Here is a 19,038-nt window from a genome sequence, read left to right as displayed (position 1 = left end):
CTCTATTCCCAAGAACCTGTTGCTCCTCCAGCCTCACTTCCACCACCCCTGATCCTTTTCCTCCCGTTATGTCTAGCTGCAGCCTGTGCAGTCCTCACCGCCTGAGGACACCCCCTTCCTCTATTTCTCTTACTGTTCTTGGTTTCCAATACTGTGCTACACTATCCTTCATGTTTCTTCTATCTCTTCTCCTCTGCTTCCTACTCCTTTAGTTCCTGGGAACTTTGGTGAAATAGACTTGGGAGAGAAGCAATTAGCTCCAATGCTTTTAAGGGAGGATGCAAACTGACAGCAGAAGGAAAAGATTAAATGTAGAAGAATATATCAGGGCCCAGTCTATATTTTTTGGCTTTTTCATCCAGTAAAGACCTACTTGATAAACTCTAGCACTATTTCATTTTCCATAAGAGACTATCTATTGGATATAGCTACCCATAATTTTCACGACCCTATCTATCTTGGAAAAATTGTTTTTAATGACTGGTCTGCACAAAAGTGTTAAGAATTATCATTAGGTAGAAGTATCACAACTTAAATTCTCTGGGAATCCATAAAGTCAAAACAGGGCCCCTGAGATACCCTAGATGTTCTCTCACCTGGCTATGGAGCGACTCTGTATCATCCCCAGGAGCACTGACTGGTTTCTCACCACTCCCCCTGTCAGTCTGAACCATGGCATCTTGTTTTCCAGAGTTCTGGTCCACCGTACTGGTCCCCTGTTCACACACATTCTTCACAGTCTGAGTTGCTGCTGAAACAGTTTCTGGGACCCACAGAGAATGCTCTATGGTCTGGATTCCTATGTTATTTTGGCTGGGCCTTTCAATCAAGGCATTACTAGGTTTTTCCTGATTGGTATTTCGTCCTTCTTTCTGGCCTTCTAGCACATCTGTCTTCAATGCTTCCCCTTGAGGACTGGATGACCCCTGTGTAGCCACCTGCCGAGAGGCAGGAGATGGAGGGTCTTTGACAGGACAACTGGGCTGCATGGGCTGTTGACTCTGCCTGGTCCTTTGGTCACCTTCCAATCTTTCCTTTCCTTCTTCATCTTGAGTACTTGGAAAACTGAGCGAGTTCCCTCTGAAAATCAACCATATAAAGAAACCATGTCAAGTAAACAAGTGTGAGTTTGTGTGTGTACTAGCAAGGGAACCATAATTTGACAATATGAAAAATGTGGGAAAGGGAGAAAATAAGGCAACCCAGCATATCACCTTTCTCAACGTAATTTCACTCTTGAGAAAATAATGGTACATAGGACTCTATCACCATGATGATACAATAGTCATAAAATTTATTCCCATCACTAGCTATGAACTCTGAAACTTGACACAGGAAAATAAGGTAAACAAAAAAATTTAAAGTCATTACTGAAGTCATAGTCAATGAAGGCTGTTTAGGGATCTACTTTGTAAGAGATCAATTAGGTCAACATGTCTCACTTGGTTTTTATTGGTTCTAACATTCCTTAAATGACTGCTAGCATTTTAGATTCTTTTCTTCACCTCCACCCGCGAACAACAAGCAAAAATTTTAGGAAAAGAAACTTCATCTATACAGGATAGAGTTATAGGTGAGGTTCGAGCTTTGCCAGATAAACTGGCATATCTTACAACTAGCAATTCAGAATGACTTGATTCCTCTAAGAAAGTTCTCAAGATATAGCCTACTTCTTTTCATTTGGCTACACCAGGGATTTATTTATTTATCCCACAACCATTTGATTAATGTCTCCTATAAAACAGATACTATGAAGTCCTGAGGAGCCTAGGGGCTTTCTTAAATGTCTTTAACCAGAACAAAAAGGCCCAGATTAACTCCAAGTGACCAGGTAACATACATAGAAACTTGAAATTCATGTCTTAGGAGCACCTGGGTGGATCAGTCAGTAGAGCATCCGACTCTCGATTTCGGCTCAGGCCATGATCTTGTGGTTTGTGAGTTGGAGCCCTGCATCAGGCTCTCCACTGACAGACTGAAGAATCTCTATCTCCCTCTCTCTCGCTGCCTCCCCAACTCTCTCTAAATAAACTTAAAAAAAAAACCGTGTCTTATTTATTCATCTCTACTTAAAACATCTAACAGGGCTTAATATACAGTAAGTGCTTAATAAATGTACTCTGGACATTTATTGATATTCTCTCCATTGAGTAGCTGCAAAAATCTACTCTCAGATTAAGTAAACTAATTGTATAAGTAGGAAATTCATGTAGAAAATGCGTATAAACTTTTAACTTTTTGGTAAATTACAAATTCGATGAATCAGTGCACTACAAACAAAACAAGAAACTAACACATTTTAGGCTCCATTAAATGCATAGTAGCCAGAATAAAGATAAAAGGAATCCATTCTGAACTGACCACAGTAAGACCACAACTGGATCTGTTTCAGTTTGGAGTATCCTATTTTATAAGGCATAAACCCACAGAAGATAACATTCACGATGACCAAGGATCTAGAAACCATGTCATATATTGCTGTATTCTTTGCCCAGAGAAAGACTAGTTACCACTGAGACAGAGAAAGCTGTCTCCAATCTGGGAGAAGCTCTCACCCCTTAAGAAGTGAGCTGACATGAGTAGGCCGAAAAAAGGAAACATGAAGAGCTCTTTAAGAAATGCTCTACCCCGGATCTTGAGTAGAAAGACAAAAGGAGAAGTTTCTGAGATTTCTATATTATTTACATCAGTTTACCAGAACAGGAGATTAAAGAGAGATTTAGAATAGAGTTCTAGCCAAAGAGAGCCTGGTAAAAATTTGGTAGTCATAGCTTGAGTCCTGTCAGGAACCTCAAGTGAATAAGGATATATAATACAATAAAGATAAGGCAAGAATAAGACCACCAAGGGGCGCCTGGGTGGCGCAGTCGGTTAAGCGTACGACTTCAGCCAGGTCACGATCTCGCGGTCCGTGAGTTCGAGCCCCGCGTCAGGCTCTGGGCTGACGGCTCAGAGCCTGGAGCCTGCTTCCATTCTGTGTCTCCCCCTCTCTCTGCCCCTCCCCCGTTCATGCTCTGTCTCTCTCTGTCTCAAAAATAAATAAAACGTTAAAAAAAAAAAAAAAGGGGCGCCTGGGTGGCGCAGTCGGTTAAGCGTCCGACTTCAGCCAGGTCATGATCTCGCGGTCTGTGAGTTCGAGCCCCGCGTCGGGCTCTGGGCTGATGGCTCAGAGCCTGGAGCCTGTTTCTGATTCTGTGTCTCCCTCTCTCTCTGCCCCTCGCCCGTTCATGCTCTGTCTCTCTCTGTCCCAAAAATAAATAAACGTTGAAAAAAAAATTAAAAAAAAAAAAAAAAAAAGAATAAGACCACCAAGAGTAACACTGTGATGAGGTTGTAAGTAACCATATATAAAAATTACTCCACTCAGGGCTAGGTACACAGCAGATGTTCAATCAATACTAGTTGTGTAAAACAAAGCAATTAAGACTCACTTCATGTTTTCTACGAACTTAATACTCATGTGTGACTCTTTTAGACAGCTAACACATTAACAGCTGAGCAATGAAAGTTAGGCAAAAGCTACAAGAACAGGATTAGCCATTTGAAGAATTCAATTACCATTGTTTCCCACCCTTAAACAAGCCTACCACATTTTACAGAAGCTGTTTATTTAGGGTAGAACCTCTGAATAGAATTTCACTTCCAAAGCAAAGTTTTGTTTTATTTTGGACTTTTTAAAAAAATGTTTGTTTATTTTTGAAGGCGAGAGAGAGTGGAGGAGGGGCGGGGGGTGCGGTGGGGGCGAGACAGAATCTGAAGCAGGCTCTAGGCTCTGAGCTGTCAGCACAGAGCCCGATGGGGGGCTCCAACTCACTGGCTGTGAGATAGTGACCTGAGCTTAAGTCGGATACTTAACTGACTGAGACACCCAGGTGCCCCAACACTTTTTTTAATCTTAATTGACAAGTATTAAGTTGCTTTTTTTCCCCAAAGAGTTAATCAGAACAACTCTCTTCTCTCTGAAGACCAAAGAAGTCTCATTTCAACACTAGCAATATTCAGCAGATTCCTATCAAATAGCAGGTATGAATATCCTATGATTTTGGTATTTATCATTCTCATGTTAGCCTCAGTCAAATGAGTGACATTAAAATCACAGTCATTTCCCCCCACATTCATATATTTTCATACATATATACAGAACAGCAGGTAAAAGGCAAAGCCTTAATTGCAACACATACTGCAGGAAAGTGTTGCTCCACTCTTACCAAGTTTATAAATCCTCAAACATAAATAAAACTGAGAAATACCTACTGTAAAGATGTATGTTAATGTCCCAATAAACAATAAAGAAGGAATCTTTAGCACTAGAAAAGAGCTTTAGAAGACAAGAGAAATCCAGTCAACTCTAAGAAGGGCCACACCTCTCTTTATTCATTTGTTCCAGCTACACAACCCTACCTTGGTCACTATATGCCAGATTTGGAAACTGATGCTAAGAAAGCAAATTTTAGCAGGAAAAGTCCAAATAAAATTAACCCAAAGTGAAAAAGGGAAGAATAAATCTCCATACTTAACAAACTTCTAACCTTTATATTCTGAGTGTAGGTCTGTCTGTGGAGCAACTGAAATCAAATCCAGCTGGATTCTCAGGCCTGTGTTCTACTAAGATTAAACAAAATCACCAGCACTTTGGCCTAAGATATTCTAGTAAAATGGGAAGGCAGTAGAATACCTCAGTAAATTTAGTAATTGCGAGGCCATTACTGTATCACTTTTTGAATCACACAAAGTAGCGTTTCACCTAATAAGCTTCTTGATACAATAAAGGATATGACCTGGGCTATTTGATTCTCAAGAATACCAACAAGCTCACATTTAATAATCAGAATGCCACTAAAAGCACTGATATGTTTCTTTTCAATATTTATGTTAATAAAGACTATAAAAATTATGCTGCAAATAACACTATTAGGAATATACCTGCTGACAAAATATTATCACATTCTCTACAAAAATCACTAAATGTCATAATGAAAATACAAGTTTATTTCCATTGCCATTACTTATTTCCCTATACTAAATACAAGAATTGTACATATCAAATAAGATACTCTTATTATTTAAATGAAGAAAAAGAGGTGCCCGGGTGGCTCAGTCGGTTAAGCATCCGACATCAGCTCAGGTCATGACCTCACAGTTCGTGGGTTCGATCCCTGCATCAAGCTCTGTGCTGACAGCTCAGAGCCTGGAGCCTGCTTCAGATTCTGTGTCTCCCTCTCTCTCTGCCCCTCCCCCGCTCATGCTCTGTCTCTCAAAAATAAATACATGTCAAAAAAAAATTTTTTAATTGAGAAAAAATACTTTGTAACTCAATTTTATTACTTTTTTTTTCTGTTTTAGAGCTGTTCTAAAAGATTATGGAGTAAAGAAATCATAATTCCATCCATAATTCCATAATTCCAAATCTTAATTCTATCAAGTATGACAAACTTTAAATTTGGAGTGTTGAACATCTCAGTTTTGCCCTATGGGAAACTGAAGAAAAATAAAAAGTTTTGTTAAAAATAAACATTTCTAAAACTAAGAAAAAATAATCTTAAAAATATAGAATGATATAGGTTCATAAATTTATGAAGACTGAATCATTTCAAATTGACAGGACAAGAAGATCAAGACAAAAAACTTTATAAAATATTAAATAAAACTTCTCTTGACATCTCACTTATAAATCTGTCTAGAATATATCACGGTCCATCAGGTAAAAATGTAAGCTCAAGTTCACAAAATGGTAGCAATACATTCTAGATTTTGGAACCAACCATTTTGCAAATAAATACAGCTCAAAAGAGGCTATGAAAATAATGCTCACTTGATGGGTGCAGAGGGAGGATCCCGATTTCGAGCCTCAGGATCTTGTTGTGCTTCACAGACACAGCTAAACAAAGACATGGTCTTCTGGGGACTAAGATAACAAGTTAAAGCAACATACTGTGTTAGTTTCGAAAGGAAAAGTACCTCTGGAGATTATCTTTCTTAGGCACAGAAGGAATAAAATCCTTGCTCTGCGTCCCAAAACCCCACACCTTATGTCAAAATGCCATTCTTCATACTTGTTTCCAATTAGCACAATAAAAAAGCTCTTAAAGAAGATTCACAGGAAATAAGATGGACAGAGAACTATAACCAACAGCATCTGACAAAACTAAGTTTTCTTTCTTGCATGGTAATAACGGGCTGGAGCTGAACAGGGGCACGTGTTCAAACAGGACACACATTCAGTTGGCCATAATCCTTAATACCTTGTGCTCTTGCACCTAGCCTGCTATACCTATTTACTGTACCTGCCAAGCCTGATTTAAGAATCCTCACCTATACTTCACCAACTGCCACTAGTACGTTCACACTGGATGACTCATGCCATGAACCAATGAAACAATTCTACTCTCACAGCCACCAGATGGCAAAGCTTACCACTAAAGCCTCAGGATGGGGTCAAACACATCCCCAAAGCATTACAGCATTCATGACAAAGCAAAAACAACAGTTCAACACAACAGTTAATTTGGCAGGCAGAAGAGAAAATGGCCTGAGGTTGAGGCGGAGTCGGGAATCCTTGAAGGAACAAGGTCTAAGGCTGTTTTTCTTTAAACCCTTTATTGCCTTACCAACAGCAGCAATAATCTCAGTCTCCTCAAAAGAAACAAAGAAAAGGGTATACTCACATGAACAAAAGAGAGAAAGGGAAACACCTTTAAATATCTTAGTTCTAAGTATAGCAAAAGCTGAAAGTATTAATAAGACAGCCTACTGTTAGATTCAATACATGGCTAAATCCTTTATGCTGAGTTTCATTTTAAGATTTTTCCTTTATTGATAAATCATCTTCCTCTTATTAACAGAGTGGCTTTGTATATTAAACTCCTCTAAATAGCAACCAGCTCAGGTTACCTGGCAACAGCCTCAGCAACTGCAGTAGATCCATTTTTTCTTTCACCAATTGCAGGCTCTGAATAAAAACAAAAGCAAAAGGAGAAAAGAGAAAGAAACAATTCAGTTAGTAGCACACCTAAACACCTCCTCTGAAAACCTGCTCTAATAATTGCAACAAGTAACAAAAAGGAGTAAGAATAATAAGTGAACATAAAAAGACTTACACTTAAACAGTACAAGTTTTTCCTCACTTGCACCAATTTTCTTTCAAATTTCCTACAGAAGACTAATCAGTTTGTCCAGAAATATAATGAATTACTCAACACTAGCATGTAAAAATGAAAACTAAAACTTCTCCTCAACCAATTCATCTCTCTTCTCATACAGGATGTAAAAAATTTACAGAGTAAGAAAATACGAAACTTTAATAAAGAAAAAAACTTTAGTAAAATAAATTATACAAGAAAATGTTTTCAATTGATACAAATTTTCAATAGTATGCAGTTTGGTTGTTTTTGTTTCTTTTAAACAGTGCACAGTTTTAAGAGAACCCATACACAGAAGGTACTCAAGTTCTTCCCAAAGTGCCTTTGGGACAAATATTTGAAAAACAAAACTTATTTTCAAGAAAGAATCTGTAGCAAAGAATTAAGAGCGACACTGAAAAGAATCCCATATTCTCAAAGCAGTGTCACTAATGCCAAGGGATTAAAATGTGTTCCTTTAGAAATTTATTCCAGCCTTAGAGAAAATAACACATATTTTTAAACATTTCTAAAATATTCATGACCCAACATAATCTTCTTAACAGTCCATCAAGGGGGCAGAAGTTTAGTGGTTAGAGCCCTGGCTATGAAACAGGCCCTGGCTCCAGCATTAGTAGTCCAACTTGGAGTAAACCCCATCTTCTGAGTCACTTTCCTCATCTGTAAGATAGAGATAAACCAGAACCAACCTCACAGGTTTGTTGTGAAGATGAAATGAGTAAAACTCTGAGTCCGGTGACTGCCATATAGTGTACTCCTACTATCAGGAAAGGTAGTAATACCGTCCATTATGTTAGCTCCACTTAAGGTCTTCCCAATTTTAACTTCAAATCTAAAGATTCAAGGCTACCACATACTCTCTTAATAAGCCCCACTTGATTTCAGAGAGAATAAAAATGGAAACATGTAATACTTTAATTTCTACTGAGGTTCTATAATTCAAATTAATAAGCACGGAAAAAGTAGAAGAGCACTATAATTCAGACCCAGACTGCTGGTTCTTGAAACTACTTTTTTTAAGTTTATTTTTTTCAGTAATCTCTACACCCAACATGGGGCTCAAACTCACAACCCTCAGATCAAGAGTCGCATGGTCTTCCAACTGAGCCAGCCAGGTGCGCCCCTGGGTTCTTAGTTGGGGTGCCTGGGTGGCTCAGTCAGTTAAGTGTCTGACCTTGGCTCAGGTCATGCATGATCTCGCAGTTCATGGGTTCGAGTTCTGCGTCGGGTTCTGTGCTGACAGCTCGGAGCCTGGAGCCTGCTTCAGATTTGATGTCTCCCTCACTGCCTCTCCCCCACTCATGCTCCCATTCTCTCTCTCTCTCTCTCTCTCTCTCTCTCTCTCTCTCTCTCTCTCAAAAATAAACATTAAAAAATATTAAACAAAAAAAACCACTTTAAATTCAGGCTACCCCATTTACTAGCTGTTTGACTCTAGGAAAAGCACTCAATCTTCCTGTGCCTCAGTTTCTTCACCTATAAAATGAGGATAGTAACAGGACTTACTTCACAGGTTTGTTGTGAGATTCAATGAGCTATACTTGTAAAATGCCTGGAATATCATAAGTACTCAAAGCATATTAGCTAAAATTTCTTTGGTCTCCAGAGAATGAGAGGCCCTTCTTATTCAAGTCCACCCATTCTGCTATAGTCTTTTGAAAGCTTCCTCTCCCAACTCCCTCAGGGTTTTGATCCATTAACTGTTTCCCCTATTCCCTCATTTTTAACCCATCTCTCTTTTGGAGACTTTCTCTCAGCCTATAAAATGCTTAGGCCTCTCTATGCTTAGGCATAAAAATGAAAAAAATCTCCAATCCTAAATCTCTCTAACGTGGCGTATTTTTTCCTTTCTCATATAAACTTCTCAAAAGTAGAATATGTTTGCTGCCTCTTCTTCCCATCACTCCTCAATTAACTTCAGTATAGCTCCCACCCAAAGCACCACACAGGAACAGTTCTTGCTAGAGTCACCAAATGGATCCGAATGGCCAAATCCAATGTACATTTTCAGATATACCTTATTAGACATTCACTTTTGCATCTGACATTATCTTCTTGTAATTCTCCTCCCCATAAGCTTCCTTTCCCATCTCTTTTATAAGACTTCTTCCTGTTCTAACTCCATTAAACAGCATTTACAAACTACCTAGTGGAAAAATTATAAACTTTTGTGTCAGACAGATCTGACTGAAACTCTAACATTATCTCTTAGCAATTATTGTGACCTTAGGCATATAACTTTAAAACCTGTTTCTGGAAATAAGGATATCTACTTTGGAGTGCTATCATGAAAACTAAATTCAGATGTAGATTCATTCTGTATTTTTCCCCCGTCCCTCTAACTTCCATATTCAACCGGTCCCAAGGTTCTCTCAATTCTACTATTTACCTCTCTGACTGATCCTCTCATCTCCATCTCCACTACTAATAACCTTACTTCCTGGTTAAACAAAGTCCGAGTTTTCCAGGCAGGAGAATAGGAAATGGGAAGGCAAGGCAAGGAATAAAGCACAAAGGCATGAAGTTTTTAATATTCAACTGATACTTTTAAAAAAGCTAATCTGATACTATTCTCTTGCCTACAATTCTTCAGTGTCTCAGCATCATGTAAAAGGCCTTTCCAAATCTGGATCTTTGCAACCTCCCTTGTTTGTACCTTCTCTGTATTCTAGCCATAACCATTAACATGCAAGTAATGGAGAAATAGTCAATACAAGCCTAGAGTGTGAATCCACAATCCTGCATTTTCTACCCTCCTCTGAACTGTTTCTGAACATGAAAACCAATTACTTTATATATGCAGGTTTAATACAGAGAAACAAGCAGCACCAGAGATTATAAAATCAAGCATCTTCAGTAACATGACAGTGCCCAGCTGAAAGCAAAGACTTAAGTCTGTGAGACTTAAGACTTTAGAAATACAATTATAAAAGTATTAATCATTGTAACTAGGAGAAAGATAACTAATACTTCTCATATGATCTGCAGCTACTAATTACCCAAGATGGACATAAAATAAAACTTACTTTCCAAACTAAACTGCAAAGACTCTTCACTCGTCTCAGTCTCAGGAGTGACCAGTTTCATTCTTAGACACAATTTATCATCCACTTCTGGGGCAGCCCCAGGATTTCCTTTTTCATTCCCAAGTATGGGATCATTGGTCTCCACCATGCTTTCAGACATGACATCACTGGTTACTATGGTGCTTTCTGGATAGTTGCTAATACCTGAAAGAGGGAGGCAGGAGGAAGAAAGGAAAAACACTAAAATACAAACATGAAAAACTACAATTTGAGGTCACCAATTTGCCTGTTTGGCTCCACAGCTCTGCAGGATTGAAGGGGGGGTTTCCTAGGATAGATCCTGTCACAGTATCAACAACTACGCACTAGTATTGACACCTGGTCTTAAGAGGAGCAACAGGATTCAGTTCCACTTCTGCATCTGGACAAAGGATGCTGCATGAGCCCTCAGCCAACCCACATCTGCCAGCATCAGGCATAGGTAGCAGGAGACTCCAGACGGCATGACTGTTACCTCCCAGCACTGACTAGAGAAAACAAATAGGTTAATGCAGAAGACTGCTGGCTGTTTCAGGGAAGGAGGATCTAAGTTTCCCTGCCCTGTCAAGTAGCAGACTGATAGCCGGGGTACTGAATAAACAGTACTTCTACCCTATTTGCTGTCCCTTCCTTATAAAAATAGCTCTGTATCATTACTTCGCACTCAGATTCTATTGCCCTGCAAGTAAGAGAATAAAATCTGTGTATTCTCTTCCTTCCTTCCTCCCACCCTTTCTTTCTTCTCATTACCACTCAGTATCTTCTAGGAGCAAATTCATGGAATCAAACATCACAGCTTATTCTCTAAGACAAAACCAACCTTACCAGGCAGGCCCAACTCCTCAAATCTAAAAGAATCACTTGCATAAAGAATGGTATCTCAGAAATTCTGCTTTAAATATTATTACATTTTAGTCGCTCACCAATAGGAGTACTGTGTCTCTTGGGCTCCAGTTTCAGGTGACCAATAAGAGGTGGAGTTGCACCAGTCAATGGTGGGATAATATCACCTTCCTTAGGCAACGTGAAATGAAATGGAGTTTCTGGAGGGAGTAAAAAAAAAAAATAATAATAATAATAATTAAAAATTAATAAATAAAAAAGAAACCAAAACAGAAGTATAAGAAGAAAATAAAAGTAAAAGTGAGAAGAACTGCAAGAAGTATTTCAATTATTCTTTTCCCTTGCTCCCCAAATCAGCCACATTCCCAACCCGCCTCACCAGGCCTCCCAACCAATTTCCTATTATTTTCTGTGCTCTGGTTACAGCCAACAATAGGTCTGACACAAAGCAGACAACCAGAAAACAGACAAAACGGAGGAAGCCCAAAGTTTAGAGGCCCTGAGGAACATGAGTTCAAAAGGAACATGAACTGACCACATTCCTTCTAGGCCATAATACTAATATTCATATATAAATGTCTGCACAATAGTAAATCCCACATATATGAGCATTCCCAGTGCACCCATTTTGGTTAGTCATCAATAAATTAATATAAACATAACAATTTGTCAAGATATAAACCTTTATTTTTAACTAGGTCTTGGTTCCAAAGTTTTTACTAATCAGAATTAGCAAACTGCCAAAATGACATTTTCTGGGGGCACCTGGGTGGCTCAGTCGGTTAAGCGTCCAACTCTTGGTTTTGGCATAGGTCATGATCTTTGTCCGGCTCTGCGCTGACAGCACGGAGCCTGCTTGGGATTCTCTCTTTTCCCCAATCTCTGCCACTCCGCAGCTTCTGTATACACACACACACACACACACACACTCTCTCTCTCTCTCTCTCTCACAAAATAAACATTTTTTAAAAAAAAATCACATTTTCTGATTTCTTGTTTATCTCTTTTAATAAAGTGACTAGGTTTGGGAGAAAAAAAAAAAAGAACTGCTAGACTGCTCCTCTTAAACCTAACATCTGAAAATTTGTACTTACTTTCCTGTGAAGGCTCAAAATACCTATAATCTGGCATACCCAGACTCTACTCCTTCGCAAGCATTTTGCCGAATGTGTATCCCAACACCACCAAGCAATTATCCGATTCTCAGCAGCAAATGACTGGTATCATTCACTTTTGACACAGAAATCTACCTGGAGATGGCATGAGTCCCACAAGACTGCCCCCACTTCAGATAACAATCACAAGGCCAGGTTGTTATCTGTGTTTCTCACCAAATGGCTATACTTTGAGGATCCCACAACCTCCTCCCTCAGGTTTGACTAACTTACAAGAGCTGCTCACAATACTCGGAGACTCACTTACACTTACCAATTTATTATAAAGGACACAGATGAACAGCCAAATGAAGCCGTACACAGGGTAAGGTCCAGAAGGGTTCTGACAGCAGGAGCTTCAGTCCCCGTGCAACTGGGATGAGATACTAGCTCTGGCTCATTACAACTTTGGGCAGAACCTTATTAAATCTTGCTGCTCAAGCAATTTCACAGAGCTTTAATCTCCAGCCCTTCCTTCCAGGAGGAGGGTGGGTAGGGCTCAAAGTTTCAACCCTCTATTCACTTGGTCTTTCCAGAGAACAGCCTGGGTCCTGAGGCTATGTAGGGATTCCACCCTAAATCACTTCATTAGCATAAACTCAGAGGTGTTTGAAAGGGTTTGTTATGAATAGCAAAAGATATTCCTAGCACATAGGAAATTACAAGGATTTTAGGAGCTCTGTGTCAGGCACTGGATGAAAACCAAGTTAATTTCTCACAATACCACACTTTTCTCTTTTCATCTTTTTCCACTCCACTTCTACCTTTCATTATCTTTCATATGAAGCACTTGATACTTTTTTCTTCAGTCACAAAACAACAAAAAACATCTCTTACATCTACATGTGAGAGAAAATGAATTAGTAACCTGAAGGGATGAAGAGAGAAAATGAAATAAACTTTAGAAATAAAGGGTGAGGGGCGCCTGGGTGGCCCAGTGGGCTCAGGTCATGATCTCACGGCTTGTGGGTTCGAGCCCAGCGTCCGGCTCTGTGCTGACAGCTCGGTGCCTGGAGCCTGCTTTGGATTCTGGGTCTCCCTCTCTCTCTGCCCCTCCCTGGCTCCCACTCTTGTCTCTCTCTCTCTCTCAAAATAAATAAACATAAAAGAAAAAAAGAAATAAAGGGTGAAAAGTATATATGCTCAGCTAAAGGAACTGTAAAGAGTATGAGAAAGACTATCAGATTTGCATCTTATATGGCAAAGAATTCCACCATAGTAATAGAAAAGAGAAATGGGTCAGGTATATAAGGATTCTTTCTCTGGCAATTACTTAAAAAGCAAGTCCTTTAGGTTAATAAAGAAGAACTTAGAAGAGATACAAAAACTAAAAAGTAAAAAAATATCTCACAAAATATCAAACATCACAAAGATATATTTTACAGAATTTTGGTTCCTGGAATAATCACCTGCACTGCACTGCTCTCTTGACAGGAACCATCCCTCCTATTATGACTGACCAAGCAGACTTTTGAAAATCTATGTGGGGGTGCCCGGGTGGCTCAGTCAGTAAGCATCTGACTCTTGATTTCAGCTCAGGTCATGACCTCATGGTCAGTGGGATCAAGCCCCACGTGGGGCTCTGCGCTGTTGGCGTGGAGCCTACTGGGGATTCTCCCTCTCCCCCTCTCTCTCTCTGCCTCTCCTCTGCTCGTGTGCACACGCACCCTCTCTCTTTCTCTCTTCCAAAAATAAACTTAAGAAAGAAAATCTATATATGAAATCTTTAAGTACTTCCTTTTATGTCATACCGTAACACGCAAATGTAATATGCAAGCATTAATTACTGAACATTATTTCCCCATAACAGGGTTTCCTTTGCACAGTACTAGATAATACTTAAGAACAATTATTTGTACACCACTGACCCAGCTGCATTACTACAACCAAACAGAAAAATGAATCTACTTTTATAAGCAACACTGCACTCCTTATCTGGTCCTTCAATGATTCATTCCTGGATTATTACAACAGCCTATCAATTATTTTCTCTGCCAGAAGTCTCCCCTCTTCCCCAACCCCCAATTCGTTCTGTATACCACAACCAAAGCAACATTCCTATAAAACATTAGAATATGTTAGCCTCCTGTCAAAATGCCAAGGTTTCCACTAGAAGATAAATTCCTAACTCTTTAATCAGCATTCAATTAACTAGTAGCAGCCTATATTTCTAGTCTTTAATTATTCATATTCAGAAAGCCTCTATTCAATGTCCTCCAAATGCTTTCCCATTTCTCTGCTTTTGTTCAACTCACATGAAAGACACCACTAATCAAGTTATCACCATCCTGCAAAATAATATTTTACCCTTCAATACTGGAATTTTCCACATATTTAATTATTTCTCTGACACTTATCACACATATTGTTTAATTTATCAAATCCCTTCCTGCAATCCCAGATTATCACGGGCTATCCTATTGTTTGCCAGCATACCAACCTATGAAGAAAGCAATGAACAAAAGGAAACTTAGTATCAATCACCAAACCAGCTGAGTGGGGTGTTTGTCTTTATTACTAAGGACTTTAGAAAAGTCATTAGTCCAAAGCAATATTTAAAAAACCTTTAAAGTCAGGAAGGTGTCCCTTACTTCTAACTTTTTGTTACAATCTATATCTCATTTAATCTTCTTTTGTGCTCAAAAGAAGAACCAGTTATTTCTTACAATTGATTAAAAGCCACCTACTTAAAAATATGAGAATTTCTATACTAGATAACTTCATGCATAAACACTTTACCCTACAAGTCTGCCTCTGACATTAACATCTAATTAGGATGATATTCATAAAGTAAGACAGTAGAGGTTAGAGCTAGAGCACAAAACATACCTAGCTTCCCTGATCATTATTAACCCATCATAGACTACCTCTTATGGATTTAAGTAAAGACTTATTGAACTTGTCACAATTTTTCCTATAATCAACCTATCAAAATCATATTATATATTGAATAAGGCTTGGTTTCCAAGTACCATCTTTCTAAATTTGCTTTTTCAAATTTCAAGAGGTTTCCATAAACAGATGTCTGAAGACATCTCATGTCTCCAAGTTACCTATATACACAGGCACTTAACAGTGATTCTCTCCTTTTCTCTCCCAACTCCCTCTCTCCTCTTCCCTGTACTGTTCGAACTTTTACATATACTTTTTTTTAATCAATAAAGCTATTAACAAAAACAAAAGTAACCCTTCTAACTTTACTATACAGGAATCTAATGAACAAATCTGGGACTCAACCAATTCGTACCTTTCATTTTGTCTTTCCAAACTAAAGAACCATTAACTTTTTAGGCTACTCTCATTTAAATTAGTTTCTCTTAAACTTTAGCAATTAAACAACTGTATTTTAAGTACACAATAATTTTTTCTCTTGTCTAGCAATGCTCTTCTGAATGATTTATTTTACTTCAGACTAATTTTCTAACAGTCCAACCACTGTCTTCACTGTTTTTAGTTGTTTGGCTCAAAAACTAAAATCTTGAAGCAGAAAACAACTTAATAGTATTTTCAACAATCTAGACAAAAGATTAGTAAAGCAAGTTTTTACTATCACAGTGTCTACTATAAAAAAGAGCTGGCCCGGGCAGTTAATGATGTAAGCAAGAATTCATGGAGCAAGAATTCGTGTTAAAGTGATACAACTAATATCCCAATGTTTTAGAAGCTTCTTTTGCATTCAAGTGCTAAGATAATTAAAAAATACTCCTAAGCAACCATATTAAAACAATTTATAGGCCCTAATGCTTTCTTAGCCTAGGTCAGTAACAGTATTTAGATATAAAACAATTTTTAAAAATATTCAACAATACAAGATATTAGATCATTCAGATAGTTCTTTGCCATAATTTGTCAGATTCAGAGAACTATATTACATAGTCTTATAGGAGTAAAAAGCATAGAGTTCAGAATCAGCAGACCTAGGTTCTAGTTCCACCTCAATTATTAACTAGCTATGACTTTAGAAAGAAGAGAACGAACCCATAACTCTTTTAACTTCCTTCCAGTTATAACAATTTCTTGTTCTAAAAAAGAAAAAAAAAAAAAGAATCCTGAATATAAAACCTAATGATAGGGGCAATTTTGAAAGTAAAAAAAAAAAGTACTAATAATAATCACACCTAGACAAGAAGTATAAACTGGGACTGTTCCAGGAACATCAAAAGGTCTGATCACCTATACTAATAGCTATGAGGCTGCCCAAATACTGTTTCTCACTTCGATATACTTGGAGACTTGTTTTCTTAAATTTGTATTTTGTTTTCATTTTTCTGTTAAGAGATTGTTTTGTTTTCAAATTATACTAAATCTGGTCATTCAGAAAGTATTCTCATTCTGGTCTTAGGTAAAATAGCTAAAGAACATAGACTAATTATCTTTTCTGGTTTAAGGGTTTTTTTTGTTTTTGTTTTTTAATATCTACTTATCTGGGGGAGAATGCAAACAGGGAAGGGGCAGACAGAGGGGGACAGAGGATCTGAAGCAGGCTCTGCACTGACAAACTGACAGCAGTGAGCCCAATGTGGGGCTTGAACTCACAAACCATGAGATCATGACCTGAGCCAAAGTCAGACACTCAACCGTCTGAGCCACCCAGGCACCCCTTCAAATTTAAGGTTTAAGATGTATATATGTTGAACCAAATTTAGAAACTTTACCTAATGCCCATAAAAAGAAAAAAAACAAAACAAAACAATAACAGTACATTCATTAACAAAATTCTAAATATTTTACTACGTAGGGTAATCAAAAAAAATCCTTTTATTTCAAGGTAACTGTCAAAATATAAAAATATGAGCAAGGTTGGGACCCAAGTAGAAAACACCAGATTGTTATAATTTCTAAACACCTAGAAAATTCATGCTGATTATTCCTGAGTTATAAAGCTGATAAACCTCGGATGATTCCACAATTACAGCTACAAAAGAAATACATAATGCAATTTCTTTATTTCCCCAACTATGACTGGCTCTTCATAAACATAATTCCAAGTTAATTTTCACCCCTGACATAAGCACGGTACTCTCCTACCTTCTATTCCAAATTATACTTTGATTGGAAACAGAACAATTTATAAGCACACTCACCACTAGAGCTTTCACAGAAGCTTTGTGAAGCATGGGCAGAGGCCTTCTCCAGCTGCTGGGTTTCTACGCCTGAGCCCAGCTGCTTTGCATTAGCTATTTCTGAGTCTTTTGGTAATGAGTTACCAGTTTTCTCTTGAGGTTCAGCTTGCTGCATCTCCTGGTCAGGTCTCAGAGCATCATCTGCTCTCACTAAAGTCAAGGGAGGCTGTGGAGAGTGCACCTCCATAGGTTCCTTTTCGGCAGTCACTGATTTCACATCTCCTTCATATTCTGCACTCTTTTCTTCCTGGGTGTCAACTCTATTCTCAGCACATGGTTCTATTTCTGGAGCATCATCCTCCCACGACTGGGAATCTGAGCATTTCTCCACTCCCTCTAAAGGTTCAGAAGAAACATCAACTCTGGGAGATGGTTCCTTCACATCTACAATGACAACACTTGAATCCTCTGAAGTAGCTTCTTCCCAAGCCTCCTGATCCTTATGTTCCAATTCGTGGTCAAGAACTGGAATCTTCTGGGGGGAATCAATACTAATCACACTGGTTTCAACTTCCATAGCTTCCTGGCATTCTTGTTTTGGGATTTCCTTTGGAAGACACAATCCTTGGGACTGAGTTTCAGTCAGAGAAAGGTGCAATGGGACACTCTCCATATTTTCTTCTTTGGGCTCCTCTCCTTGACTTTCACAAGGAGTCTCTGGGATTTCTTCCACCTCAGACCCTGAAGACCCCTCCTCTGGATGATGTTCCTTAATTTCCATAGCTTCCTCCTGATCTAAAACACTAGAGAGTGCCTCAGATCGAGTAGCTGGAGAAGGAACTGCCTGACTTCCTGAATCACAAGTGAGATCAATACAAACATCTTCTGCTACAGTCTCTTCTCTGCCTTTGCAATCAGTGGCTAAAATACTTACGTCATCTCTGGTTTCTGTGTCATCCCCCTTTGTTTTATCCTTCTGATTCAGTTCTACTAGGCCATCTTGTGATGGATTCATCAGGATATTATCATTTTCAGCAGGAACAAGTTTAGAATTAAGAACTGGAGACATGGGTTCAGTATCCTCAATCTGCGTGTTTTCCCCATCTTCACCAATCCTGTGAGAACTCAAGCTCTCCACCTTCGGGGACTGACTATACTCACTTGTAGAAAGCATCAACTTACAAGAATCCCCTGTCAAAGATAGCCCAATATCCTCAGTGGAATTCTTTGGTTCAATCTCTGAAGTTTTAGAACACTCAACAGTCAAAGATGAACTGTGCAAATCTCCACCTTTCTTCCCATCATTTGATCGTTCTTCCAAACTTGGGGATGGAATGAAAATGTCCTAAGGAGGAACAAAAAGAAATAAATCATTTCTTCATAATCCTATTTCTTTTATATCTAATCCTTGAATTCATCTAAAATTTCTAAAGCTATTATTCAAGAATTATAGAACTCTAGGGCCATAATCTCAGAAATACAAAATTCCTAAGTCACCAGTCTTTTCTACAACCTAAGCCACTCATTTAATCCTTTTCCTATGAATCACTCATCTAGATAATACAATCAGAAACATTAAAGTATTAACTTATCCTTCTAAGGGTAGGAAGACACTTAAATTTAACTGTACATCACCAAGCTACTAAAATCTTGTCACATATTTGATGGGCCCTCAATCACACAGTAATCATTTAAACACATGCTTACACGGCCCACTTCATTTCTCACAAAGGAATATACACTTATTTTACTTCCCACCATCACAAAATATGCT

The 19,038-nt window shown here is 38.5% G+C and overlaps 1 protein-coding gene across 9 annotated transcripts in view; it reads right to left on the bottom strand.

Annotated features, from left to right (window-relative positions):
• Nucleotides 1-19,038, bottom strand: part of TP53BP1 (tumor protein p53 binding protein 1) — a 94,476-nt gene that overhangs the window by 22,433 nt on the left and 53,005 nt on the right. For 6 of the 9 annotated variants that reach the window (XR_003969457.1, XM_030318348.1, XM_030318346.1 and 3 more), the window contains 6 exons: nt 17,286-18,609; nt 11,128-11,247; nt 10,166-10,369; nt 6,892-6,949; nt 5,813-5,905; nt 597-1,080 (listed from right to left, as the gene is read on the bottom strand). Coding sequence is in view for 8 of the 9 variants with exons in the window: in XM_030318348.1 (XP_030174208.1) it covers nt 597-1,080; nt 5,813-5,905; nt 6,892-6,949; nt 10,166-10,369; nt 11,128-11,247; nt 17,286-18,609 (2,283 nt within the window). In the remaining variant the exon portion in view is untranslated. Of the gene's footprint in view, nt 1-596; nt 1,081-5,812; nt 5,906-6,891; nt 6,950-10,165; nt 10,370-10,531; nt 10,675-11,127; nt 11,248-17,285; nt 18,610-19,038 lie in introns of those variants that run through there. The other 3 variants (XM_030318345.1, XM_030318350.1, XM_030318351.1) reach the window with 3 other exon arrangements.

The sequence above is a fragment of the Lynx canadensis genome, chromosome B3, assembly GCF_007474595.2.
Source record: "Lynx canadensis isolate LIC74 chromosome B3, mLynCan4.pri.v2, whole genome shotgun sequence".
NCBI classification, from domain to species: domain Eukaryota; kingdom Metazoa; phylum Chordata; class Mammalia; order Carnivora; family Felidae; genus Lynx; species Lynx canadensis.
Note: the sequence above shows the minus strand (reverse complement) of the source record. Positions and strands in the feature narration are given on the sequence as shown.